The 13969-nt window shown below is 31.2% G+C and overlaps 1 protein-coding gene across 1 annotated transcript; it reads left to right on the top strand.

Moving 5' to 3' along the window:
- The first annotated feature begins 1424 nt into the window (after positions 1 to 1424).
- LOC145242204 (uncharacterized) lies at positions 1425 to 13620 on the top strand. Its single transcript, XM_080105198.1, has 2 exons — positions 1425 to 1454; positions 11745 to 13620. The coding sequence occupies exon 2, from the start codon at positions 11824 to 11826 to the stop codon at positions 13144 to 13146; it is 1323 nt and encodes a 440-aa protein (XP_079961324.1). The 5' UTR covers positions 1425 to 1454; positions 11745 to 11823; the 3' UTR covers positions 13147 to 13620.
- Positions 13621 to 13969: the final 349 nt, after the last annotated feature.

Raw genomic sequence — 13969 nt, forward strand, 5'->3', positions numbered from 1 at the left:
CCAAAATGGGGTGGGGTGAATTAAAAAAAAAAAACGCTTGTCTAAAATATGATATTTTGTTTATTGGAAAGAGCATAAAATTTCACATTGACCCTGAAAATATCGTAAAAATTGAACCAATAGAAAAATTTTGATAGATTTTTAAAGTTTAAAAATTGAAAAATATTTAACTCGTAAAATTCAATTGATTTCATTACGTAAAAAAAAAAAAAAAAAAAAAAAATGTCTGCATGAAGGCGCGCCGGCGCCGCGCGCCGGTATTTTGTAAACACTGTTTTTTAAAAAATAAAAAAAATAATATTTCTATTATTTTTTAAACAATTTTAATAGTTTATACATACAGAAAATAAACAACCCATTTTAAAAAGAGATATTACGAGTTTTTTTTTATATATTTTATTCACAGTTTTATATTAGGGGTGTCAAAAATTCCTCCAAATGTCACACCTAGATGAGTACCGGTTTTTCTTTATTTTAGGTTATCAGTCAGGATGATGAAAACTTTTTTAAGCAGATTTTGACGTATTTAAACTGTCAATTTCTGGCTATGATTAAATTTTAATGTTTTTTTTTGGGGGGGGGTTACGTGTACAGTTTAGTCAAGACATTAAAAAATGAAAATATCGAAAAAAAATATCAAAAAAAGGTTATATTGTACGTATCTGTTTTGGACTGAAGATCTCCGAAAAAAAAAAAAAAAGCTTCATTTCATTTGATAGAGTAGTTTTTATTTTACAGCAGAAAAACACGTTTTTATGACAGCGCGTTGAAGTCAGCCATTACGAAATTTGTTGAACACGCCAAAGGGAGATAACTCCAGTTAAAGCGCCGACACTCCCTCCCCATCTTTATTATTAGCTTTTCTTCCTAAAAATCGAACCTTTTGCTCGGTATCATAACAAATTGTTTTTTCGCTGTAAAATAAAAACTACTTGATGAACTTAAGTGACATTTTTTCCAGAGAACTTCAGACTATAACGAGTACGTACAATCTAGCTTCTTTTTTTTTTTTTTTTTTTAATATTTTCATTTTTTAATGTCTTGACTAAACTGTATAAGCGCTTTTTTTTTAACTTCTTATTTTTTAATTTCTTATTTTCGGTTTAAAAAAATTAATATGACGATTTAAATACTTCAAAATCTCCTTCAAAAAAGTGTTTTTTATTTTCGTTGTTTTGATTGATTAATTACCATCGTTTCAAACAAGTTTATTTAATTTGACATTCTTTAAATAATTTATGTCACCAATAGTAACATTTACCGATTTTTTTTTTCTACGTTATTTATTGGTTGCGATAAACACAATGAAACGTGTGTCAATTCATAGAAAAATCCTATTTCATTTGGAAATGCAGACTATGCGGAAGAAAAAATCGGTGGTGAAGTTTTTTTTTTTTTCTTTTTTAACACCGCCAACTTCCGGTAGCGAAAGCTGATATTTTTGTTTGGGCAAGGTAAGAGACCAGTACAACTTTTTATCACGTTTAAAAACTTAATTATTTTAAATGTTTTGTTTATTTATTGTTTTGGATATCTTCCAGTTTAATCGCCCTGTGTTTACGAAGGCTTTGAGCTGCAAAATGAAGTTTTTTTTTTGTTTTATTTTTAAATTGTACTTTTTAAAATAAGCAAACAACAAAAAATAAATGGAGTTTTTCTTTTTTTTTTAATTGTATTTTTTAAAAATAAACAAACGAACGAACAAAAAATAGCTTATCGAATTGTTTTGTTTCTTTTGCTTATTTTTAAAAATCCAATTTTAAAACTCATTTAATTTTGCAGCCGACCGACAGCTCCGCACAAAGCCTTTATAAACACGAGGTGACTAAACTTGAAGATAGCCATTGTTTTTGTTTGGTACTTCTACAGTTTATCGCCGAAAATGGAGACACCATTTTTTCGCGCACCTGTTGTTAAAATCCAAGGGATGGTACTCATGCAGAGAGTGATCCAGACGTAACTCAGAGTCCGCCCGGGCGCCCGGCTTTCCCCGGAACATGACGTCAACAGCCGGAGTAGGCCGAGCGTCGCCGAGGAAAGCATCTACCTTAAATTTTAAGGCGGAGTTGCACAACCAGCCCCCCCCCCCTGCGTAATTTGTATACTGATGATGGGCTTTTTGAATTTTTTTTCACTGGATTATTATTGATTGGACACTAATTAACCAGATTATGAAACAAAAATTGAAAAAAAAAAAATCATTATTTCGACATATGAAAGGCGTGTTAACTTTTTAGTTACAACATTCTGGTAAATCAGTCACCCATTTTGTAACCAATAAAAACGCGGGTATATCAAAACCATAGAAAGTAAAAATGACATGAGCCTACCGCAATTGTAAGTCAGAAATATTTTTGTTTCTCAAAGAAAAAAGAAAAAAAAAAATGGAATGAATATGACTTGTTTTTATGAAAATTTTTTTCGTTTTTTTTTTAAATTTTTTTATTTAGTTTTTGGTATTGAAAAGTGAGTTTGTGGGTTGTTTTTTTTTTTTAAATAATTTATTTGTTTTTGTGAAAGGTGAGGTTTTGTTTTTTTCTCAAAACTTTTTTTTTTTTTTTTTTTTTTTTTAGGTATTATAAATATCACTAACATGCTGGAGAAATGTTTCATAATTTTCCATCCTGTACGCCTTCCGATACATTGCTTTGTCAACATGGGACCATTTCATATCTCCTGAAGACATTTCCGTGTTTAGAAAAAAAGAAAAAAAAATATGGGTGACCGATTTACTAGAACGTTGTAACTAAAAAGTGAGCACCCCTTTCAAATGTCGAAATAATGATTTTTTTTTTTCATAATCTGGTTATTAGTGTCCAATCAATAATAATCCAGTGAAAAAATATCAAAAAACCTATCAGTATACAAATTACACAAGGGGGTGATGGTTGTACAATTTTAAGTTTTATTAACTAAAGAAAAATGTTATAACAATGTATATATATATATATATATATATATTCTTTTTTTGCTATATATATATTTTTCAATAAATAATGTTAAAGATTTTTTTGTTCGAGAAAAGGTCCAAAGATAAGTCAAATAAATACTTTAAGGAATGGATCAAGTAAAGAATAGATACCTGTAACAGACGACGCCGTCTGGCAACGACCAGCACACATTTCAAGTGACACCGGTGATTTGACATTGGTACAAGCACATGGCGTTGGTTGTTTGTAAACATGTCAAATAGCAAACATGCTCGAATATTCTTGGGCAATTTTTTTTTTTTTTTAAATATATTTACAAAACTTTTGAAGATTTAAAAGAAAAAACATATATTTAAAAAACATTTTTTTTTTTTAAGTAAGTAACAAAACAAAGGTATTTAAATAAAAGATATTTAAATAAATAGGTGTCTTTCTGTTTTGGATTTTGTGACCAAGATTGATTTTTATGTACCGTGTTTTTTTTGTTTTTTTTTTCTGTGTGTAAGACAATTCAATATTTATTTAATTATTCTTTAAAACATTAACTTTAGCGACAATTAATATATTTTTGGAATAATATTTTTAAATATTAAATTTTGACGAATATTCGTGAGCAAGATTTAAAAGAAAAAGAAGATATTTAAATAAATGGGTGTCTTTCTGAATGCGTTTTTAATATATTTATGGAACTTTTTAATAAACCTTAGAATAATAATTAATGTATTGTGGGTTTTTGCGCCAAAGATTTATTTTTATGTACAGTGTTTTTTTTGTTTTTGTTTTTTTTTCTTTCTGTGTGTGTTTTTAATACAATTCAATATTTATTTAATTATTCTTTAAAACATTAACTTTACCATCAATTAATATATTTTTAAAATAATATCTTTAAATATCGAATTTTGATTTAATCTCATGATACCCTCACGTGATCAATTTATTAAATGACAAAAAAAATCCAAAAGTCCAAGTAGACAAAATTTTACGAGGTATTAAAAGAAATTAATATTTGGACAGTTTTGTTTTAAATACTGTAACAAATGGATAAAACCATTTTCAAAGATGTGTGTCCGTTGATTTCTAGAGACCATCTATCCATAATTGAATGGATGAAACAGCATTCCCTACTTGCAAATGAAATGTATTGTGAATTCTGTAATGTCTGTATGAATTGGGAAAAACATTCAATGACATTGGATAAATATGTTTGGAAATGCCAAAATAAAATGTGTCAAAAATATAAAAACAGAACATCTATGCGATACAAGTCATTTTTTTTTTTTTTTAGATTCAAGTTATCCTTACAGACATGGATATTAGCAATATATCTATGGAGTCAAAGAATAAGCCAAAAAAATGCCATGATGCAACTGAATATTTCGAAACCGACGGCCAATGACATATCTGTTGCATTTCGAGCAATATGTGTGAAATATTTTATCAATAATCCCATAAGACTTGGTGGGTCTGGAACAATCGTCCAGATAGATGAATCGTGTTTTTCCCACAAACCAAAGCATCATCATGGAAGAGCTACTCACAAGCCATTATGGGTGTTTGGCTTGGTTTATACAAGCAGTAAGCCTGCAGTAGAATACATGGAGATAGTCAAAAAAAGGAATAAAGAAGCCTTATTACCCATAATAAAAAACATTGTTTTACCAGGAACGACCATTCATAGCGATGAATGGAAAGCATATAATACGATAGAGACTGATTTGGGATTTCCCCATTACACTGTAAACCATTCACAACATTTTGTGAACCCAAACAACCAAGTCCATACACAGACAATAGAAAGCTATTGGAATCGCCATAAATGATTTAAATTAATGCTCGGCTGTAGAAGATCTCACTTAGATTCCTATCTGAAGGAATTCCTGTGGCATGAAAGAAATTCAGAAAATACATTTTTCAAATTGTGTGATACCATTTCTGCACAACATCCATTTATTTAAATGTATTTTGTTTAAAAACATACTTGTATTTAATTTGCCTTTGTGGAGAAGTAAGCAAATAGCAAGTTTTTTGTTTTTTTTAATAAAAATAAAAATTATAAAAAGATTTCTATCTTGTGATACTACATTTCATCTTTATAAAAATAAAAGTTATAAAAAGATATGTGAATAAAATAATATATTTTTTAAATCTCGATTGTTTATACTTATGATTTTATTATGCATAAAAATTGCCTCGGCCTAGAAGGATTTCTCCTGCACCGACCACCGACATACATCGCACGTTAAATAAATATTGAATTGTCTTAAAAATGTACACAAAAAAAAACACAGTGCATGAAAATCAATCTTGGTCGCAAAAATCCGAAACAGAAAGGCACCCATTTATTTAAATATCTTTTATTTAAATACCTTCGTTTTGTTACTTACTTAAAAAAAAATGTTTTGTAAATATATATTTTTTCTTTTAAATCTTCAAAAGTTTTGTAATATTTACTTAAAAACTTTTTAAAAGATTGCTTGCGAATATTTGACCATGTTTGCTATTTGACGTGGTTACAAACAACCAACGCCATGTGCTTGTGCCAATGTCAAGGTTGAATCACCGGTGTCACTTGAAATGTGCGCTGATCATCGCCAGACGGCATCGTCTGCTACAGGGTATCTATTCTTTACTTGATGCAAAGGAATTTTTTTTTTTTTTAAGAAAAATTGAAAAAAATGTTTTGTTATTTTGGGGGGATGTTTTATTTTTATTTATTTTTTATTTTTTTTTTCAAAGAAAAACCTGAAAACTAGAAAATTTGAAACAAAACTGGGTGGGATAGTTTTTTTTGTTATTTTTTTTCATATTAAAACAAATGTTATTGTTTCCTCAAACTGTTGTTATATTAATGGTGTACGTAGATCGTATTTCACATTTGCGCTGGAGGTCTTTCTGTGTTGTTCGCTTGAACGCCCAAAAGTAGATTATTTTAAGTATGATGGCAATTGTCAGCCTAGACTTGGCAAAAAAAAAGGTACCAGTCCAGATTGAGGTAAAGGTTCGGCATTTGGTAGCCTGACACCTCCGGGCATAGCCATCACTTACCTTTCCTCTTATAATTAGATTGCACCTGTGTCCACATGATGTACAAGTTTTCGTTCATGCCAGTAATTTTTTTTCTTGACAAAAGTTGAGGACTCTGGCTGGTGTTTTCAGCTGCTCACTTTAAGGTTGTAAAATTCATGTTTTTTTTTCTGACGTGAAAGTACGAAATAGCGTGTTTTTTTTTTTTACTAATTTGTTTTCTTTTCTTCCTCTTCCAAATTGTCGTCTGCTGCTTTGAATTTTCAACTCACGAGAACGCGCGTCACGTTGAAAACCATTGTACTACATTGTCATTGGCTCAGCTTTGTTACGTCAGACAGATTAATTTCCTTGGTGACGCTCGGCTTACTCCGACTGTTGACGTCATGTTCCGGGAAAAGCCGAGCATGTGCCGAGTTACATCTGGATCACTCTCTGCATAAGTACCATTCTAAAAAATGTTTCATTAAAATTATTTATTTGTTCAAAAAAAAAGAAGTGTTTTACAAAAATCCAATGTTGCTTTCATTACAAAATTATTTTATTAAATTTATGTTTTCTTATGCAAACTTTTCAATAAATGTTTTTACAGTTATATTTTGATAAATTTTTATACAGTAAATGTTTTGGTTTTCAAATGGCTCTCGCCATTTAATTTTTTGTTATTTATTTCTAACTTCGGCCATAGTTTAAAATACTGATTTCTCCCTCCCAACAGGTGTGCGAAAAATGGCGTTTCCATTTTTGGTGATAAACTGTAGAAGTATCTTTTGTTTATTGAGCTTTTTATTCTCTTCTTTTTTTTTAAGTCTGCGGAATTTATCAAAACTGACTTCAGTTCGAATTAGTATTTAAAATGTATTTACAAGCGTAATACCAAATAAATTTGGGTTTGTATTATAAACACAGATACAAAAAAGTTTTTATTTAAATGTGAAATGTTTACTCAGTTCGAAAAATGAGTAATGTTGAATGCTGTCGGAGAGCAAGAAAGAGGGCCCTCTTGTAGTTTAAGGAAACTAAAATGAGGAAAAAACACCAGTGGTAAGAATGACACTAAATTGGATGATTAAATTGACGTCATTACTATAAAATATTGATAAAATTTAAAAATTGAAATTATTGTAAAAGAACCTAATTACTAAATATTTAATAATTATTAGTATAAAAAATAATAATTGTAAAAGAATTTTTCAAAAGTTAAAGTCATATGTAAGTAACACAATTCAGTTGGCTATTAAAAGTGAAACAATTTACTTTATTTTGAAATTTAAAAAAAGATTAGATCTGCATGTATTACTATAAAATATTGATAGGATATACAAATTGAAATTATTGCAAAAGAATTTCATTACTAAGTATTTAATAATTATTAGTATAAAATAATAAAAAAATTTTAATTTCAAAGTATTATGAACATGATAAAGTTATTCACAAGGATAACTTCGTTGATCCTCATGATGAGAGTAGCCACACACAAACTATAGAACGTTTGTGGTCGCACAGATAAAGAAAAATATGCAGCCTATTAGGAACTATAAAAAAAAATGTTTCATGTACATTTGTTGGAATTTGTGTGGCAGAGAAGGAAATCGACTCAAATCTGTATTCCAATATTGTTAATTTCAATATCGTTTCTTTTTATCATTTCTAATTATTTTTATTTGTTTGTCATTTTATTTATAAAATTACACAGGAGTGATTCAATAAAAATAAATCTAAACTGCTAAAAATCTTTTTTTTAAAAATTCCCATATTCAATAAAAATCATTTAATAGAAAATATTCTGTTTTCTTATATTGTCAATTTTAATATTTAATGACGCCAATTTCACTATCCAATTAAGTTTTATTCTTACTACCGGTGTAAACATGACTCATGCCCCATTTTCTTCCTCATATTTTTGTTTCCTTAAACTGCACTTTGAAGTCTCTATAATCACTTCAAAATAAGAAATAAAAACAAAATGGCGGTAGAAACTAACCCAAAATGGTTACCATGACATTTATTAGGTGGATTTCTACCACCATTTTTATATTTCTTATTTCAAAGTGATTATCGAGTTTTCAAAGACATTGTGGTAATTTTTTCTTGTTCTCTGGTGGCAGTGTTCAACATTGCTCATTTTTCGAACTGAATAAACATTTTATATTAAATAAAAACACTAAAAACATTCAGTCAGGTAGAAAAGTAACTTATCTTGCCTTTGGTAACATTTCTTTGTTATATATTTGTTTAACTTTTTTTTAACCTATGTATATAGTAAAATAAACACCAGGAACAAATTCTAAAGCTTACAATAATAAATTTAATTTTATTTAATCAGAAATGGTTTATTTTTATACATGGGAGATGTGTAATTTGTATTCTATCCTGTATGTTCGTGATCTCCCATGTGCATTAGATAAATAAGATTAAAATCCATGAATAACGTGGGGAAATGTGCATTTTTATATGACAAAAGTCCAGAATTATAATCCAGGTAAAATAAAAATATTGGTGTAATTGTAAGGTTGGAAATCTTTTTAAACTGAGGGAATCCTTTGTGACTGAGTAAATTGTTATTGTCAACATATTTTATGAAGAAACACCGCAAATAAAGATATACCAGAAAAGTAAGATTTTTGCGAGGAAAAATATTCATTCTTTGTTGTTTGTGTAAGCTTCATTGGTAATGGATTGAGATTGGTATTTTTTGCAGTGCAGTTTTACGTCTTTTAGATAGACAAACGTGTGATAATCATGGGCAGTGGCAAAGTAACTTGCAGAAACGTCTATAACTGATTTGTTTTTGGCATGTCAGGCCTTTTCTATTGATTTTATAGAATGTTCCGGCCTGTTCACTGTCTATATGCACGAATAGACAAAAAATATAATCCCATGGATTTGTGTGTAAAAGGGTTGCATCACAACCATGATTCTACATGCTGATAGAATTGCATGGGTAAATGGTGACAAAACCAAATTGTTCCTAAAATGAATAAATTTCAAGCCGAGTACATTCCTCTGGTTATGTGACGAGCGATATGATTTAGATTAAGATTTTACATACCCTCTTACTAGACGAAGTGCCTATACACATGGAAAAGAACAAAAATACTCCAAGTATTTCACTGTGTGTTGGTGGCAAATCTGTGTGGGCGCCTTATATGTCTACTCGATTTTGTAGAATTTGTCCAGCAAGGTGACTCAGAATTGTTAAAGTGACTAGTTGCAGAATACACTGGTTTTCGTGTGTCTTGAGTCTCATTGTTGAATATAGCTCCCTTCAAACGATCGACACTAATCGAGTCACATCTGTTGTTTATTTCAATCACAAAAAAATTTAGATATCTTTTCAATACTCTGTAAGGTGTCTGAAGTCGAGCAGGCACTCCATCATTTTGGACAAATATGTGAGTTCATGCATTCATTTCCTGGGGAACATGAGTGGAAGCATTCTAGGCCCTAGATTTAATAATAAACGATTCTGACATGTATTCCCTCTAACGAGACGTGTAACTCATTGGGTCTAGCATGTGTTGAATGGTGATCAGTGCAAATATCTGTCCAGGCAATGTCAATGAGGTTCCATAAACTATTTCAGTGGGTGTAAGTCCGATGTCCATTTTAACAGTGGATCTGACACCAAGGAGCACGAAAGGAAGACATTCTCTCCATTTATTAGGATCAGAATACTTTTTTAATGACAGTTTTAATTGCTAGTGAATGTGCTCAACCATGCTATTCGCTGCAGAATGATAAGACATGGTACGGATGTGTTTACATCTAAGCAGGTGCAAGAGCTCAGAAAAAAGATAAGAGTCAAATTATCTACCTCTGTCAGCTGTAATAGTTTCAGGCACACCATAATGGAATAGCAATACCTTTTACGTCACAGACAGGAACACCAGTATACACTTTCTCATGGACACTGGCGCCGACGTGAGGATTATTCTGAACTGACTAACAAAAGAAAAACAGGTTCATCATCATTTTGCTTACACGCTGTGTAAATATGTGACAAGTGTGGATTTTGCCAGGAATATCTGTCGCCCTTACTACCATGTTAACGGGTTTCATGAATGTGCAGGGCTTATGGCATTTGAAAGTTCTTTTACCAAAACGAGCATGATAACAACACAAGCGGCTATCATGGTGGTTGTTGATTTATTGACAGGGATGATCCTGTTTGTTAGTGCACCTGGGTGGAGAGTCACCTCACGGGTCTTGATATACATCTATTTGCAATATTTCTTTAAAAAAATATGTTGACAATAACAATTTTTTTCAGTTGTGAAGGATTACCTCAGTCACGAGAGATTCTCAGGCAATACCTTTAGAATTACACAAATATTTTTTTTTTACTTGGATTATAATTCTGGACTTTTGTCTTATAAAAATTCACAATTCCCCGCTTAATTCATGGATTTTAATCTTATTTATCTAATGCCCATGATTGAGTACAGATTACACATCTTCCATGTATTAAAATAGATAATTTTTGTCTGTTAATTCTATTTTCGATCTTTTTCAACTTCCGAATATCAGTCTTCACTTCTGGCGGGAACTGATTCACCATATTTATCATAAGTCCAAGTATGTTTTTAGAGTCTGTTTGTAGAGTTATTTATTTTAATAGCTTTGCAAAATTTCAGGATGCTATTAATTTTAATCCATGGAAAAAAAGGTAAATAAAATAATTAACCAATGAGAGAAAAAAAACAAACTTTATAAATTATTCAAGACCAGTTAGATTAATTTATCCCTGACTATGAATTCTGAAGGATTGGAAAGTATTCGAACTTATGATAAATATGGTGATTATATCAGCCAGATCTCTCCAGAAGTGAAGACTGTTATTAAGTCAAACAGTTAATTTTAAAGTTTTTTTTAGGTATTTCAATTAATTAAAAAAGGAAGATGAGAAACTAAATTTTGTTTTAATAAGTACTTTTGTGAAATTTATATCAATTTTCTTAAGTATTATTTAACCATTTGATTTTTGAATGAAATTAGAATAAAAGTTTAATTGAAACAGTGATGTTTATTTGTCAATTCACAGACAAATCTGTCTTGTTCAAAAATTCAGAAAAATGAGCCAGTTTAAATCACTCCAGGATAAGAGGTTCAGTACTGCAATAGTCAATATAGTGTGCATTGAATGTGAATGTAAAAGAAGGAATTACTTTTGCTGATTGAGTAGCTCCAAAGTGTTTATGTGGCACATCATGGTTTTAACATGTTATGTTCCTGAATTTTTAAGATAAGGATAGATAGTTTGGATTATTTACACTATTGGTTTCATGTCATTCATGCAACGTTTTGGTCCATGTAACTGCTGATCTTTTTCGGGTGTATTTTGTCAAATTCAGGAATCTTTCAATCAACCTCAGAAATCTACACAGAATTTTAAACAGAAATACAAGGTTCTATTCAAAATTCATGTTAGGTTAAAAGGCATGTTTCTATATGTTATATTTAAAATTCTACGCAGCTTACCGAGTTGAATAGAAATATTCCAGAGTTTAGCAAGAGGCACATGAAGAATATCAGAGGATACATCGGTTAAAACGTTTTGCAAGTATTAGAACAGTAGTCAAATAAACCAAACATTTGGTATTTTTGGATCTTTAATAAAAGAGTCAGCAAAATTATCCAGATTTTCTAGTTTTCCCATATCTTTGAACCACAGATAAGAGGTTCACTACTAGTATAGTGCAAAGTATTTCATTGATTTTGATTAAAGATATTTTTACAATAGAAGTGTTGGATAAATAAATCTATAGTTTATTTTACTTTTAATTTCAGACATTGTTCAAAAGAAAATATACTGATAATGAGCTTGGATTTTAAAATCTGTTGATGGATTCTTTCTTCAAATATAAAAATGTCAAATGCTCAAGAACCTGCCAACTGTGAAACTGATGGAACTGCCAACACAGAAATACAGCCTCAAAACATTATAGTAAAAACTGAACCTGATAATGAAGAAGGAAAATGTAATAAACCTTTTACAGGGAAAAAAAAGTTTAAAGAGGAGTTTCCCTGTGAAGTTTGTGGAAAGATTCTCTCAAGAAAATCCTACTTGATGAATCATCTAATGGGACACTCTGGAAAGACACCATTTTCTTGTGACGTGTGTGGCAAATGTTTAAATCATAAAGCTGATCTAAAGGTCCACATGAGAACTCACACTGGCGAGAAACCTTTTTCTTGTGAAGTGTGTGGTGCAAGTTTTACAGTGAAATGCAGATTAACGAGTCATATGCGAATACACACTGGAGAAAAACCATTCTTTTGTGAAATATGTGGTCAAAGTTTTATCAGGTCAGATGGCTTACGGAATCATGTGAAATCTCACACAGGAGATAATCTATTTTCTTGTGAGATATGTGACAATAAGTATGGCACGAGGACAATGCTGGAATACCACATTAGATCACACACAGGGGAGAAGCCCTATCAGTGTACAATGTGCAGCTGGTCCTTTTCCAGACGGTTTCATCTGACCAGACATTTAAGAAGTCACACAAACAAGAAAAGTTTTGACTGCGAGACATGTGGTGAAAGCTTCTCTTTAAAGTCTCAACTGATGTCTCATGTAGTGACACATACAGGTGGGAAACCATATACATGTGAGATTTGTGGCAAAGGTTTTAATCAGGCTTGCTTCTTGAAACTTCATATGAGGACGCATACAGGTGAAAAGCCATTTAGTTGTGAGATCTGTGGAAAAAGTTTTTCTAATAAGTGTGCTGTTAAAATTCATGTAAGAACACACACTGGTGAGAAACCATATGCTTGTGAAGTATGCAGCAAAGCATTTACTCTCAAACATGTGTTAATGATTCATCGTAAAAGACATACTGGAGAGATTCCATTCCCCTGTCAAATCTGCAATAAGCCTTATTTTTCTAAACCTGGCTTGGTAGGCCATATGAGAAGCCACTCCGGTGAGAGGCCATATAGCTGTGAAATATGCGGCAAGGCTTTCTACATTAAATCTGAATTAAGAAGTCACATCAGGACCCATACAGGTGAGAAACCTTATCACTGTGATATGTGCGGCAAAGGTTTTAGTGTCAAGAAGGCATTCAAAAAACACATAGATGCTACCAAGGATCGGGAACATTTTTCTTGTGAAGTATGTCACAAATTTTTTTTTAACAAGATAGACTTAACATCACATGCTAAATGTCATAAAATTTAAATTATCTACTAGTCACCGTCCTCTGGTGTCTTCCATTCCACTTAGCAAAAATTTATCAGGACAACCTATACCAGAAAGAATTCATACATGATCCACTATGAATATACAATTCTTGCAGTTACATATCTAGAAAACGGAGCTGTCAAACCTAACATAGTGATATAGGAGAAAGAAGCAATTGGTTTAAACAGCGGGAAAAGATAACGAAGCATCAAGGTCTTTTGTACGATATAAAAAGAAACTGAAATCTTAGGCAGATCTCCATCATTCCAGTGGTTCTGGATATGACCTTAAACTATATCCAATGGTGAGGCCCCAGTTTGTGGGCTTTGGGGAGTGTGGAGTCACCTATTAATTACCATTGCTCCCAGGTCCGCTCTGACTCGGAGTGGTAGTATTTGTTAGGGTCCCAACTATGGGTTAAATAGAAACAGACCGGAAAAAAAATTGTATAGAAAAATTTTTTCTTCAAAATTACTAGATTCGACATTAAATAACCTGAAAAGGGTTGATATGCCGTAAAACAAAAAAACAACAAACAACCATCATTCCAGTAATTACAGAAGCAACAAGACCCATGAAAATAATTTCCAAAGCAACTTGGGAAATATACTTGGTGAATCAATGCAAGAGAAATCTAAGTTGGAATGTATAAGATAGTGGGTGAATGTCTGGCATCTAGCAGGATACCCCACCTCCAGCAAAAATGAAATGATGAGAAAATATTTTATTAAAGTGAGAAGCAAATCAACTGCAATATGTGTGATAAAGGTTTTACCGGGGGAAAGACATAGATTCTACCAAGAATAAGGAGCATTGCTCT

This window comes from Euprymna scolopes, chromosome 21 (assembly GCF_053919585.1).
Source record: "Euprymna scolopes isolate OS-2025 chromosome 21, ASM5391958v1, whole genome shotgun sequence".
NCBI lineage: Eukaryota > Metazoa > Mollusca > Cephalopoda > Sepiida > Sepiolidae > Euprymna > Euprymna scolopes.

What these genes read in the sequence shown, in the direction of transcription:
- LOC145242204 (XM_080105198.1), top strand. Translation starts at nt 11,824, where the DNA reads ATGTCAAATGCTCAAGAACCTGCCAACTGTGAAACTGATGGAACTGCC.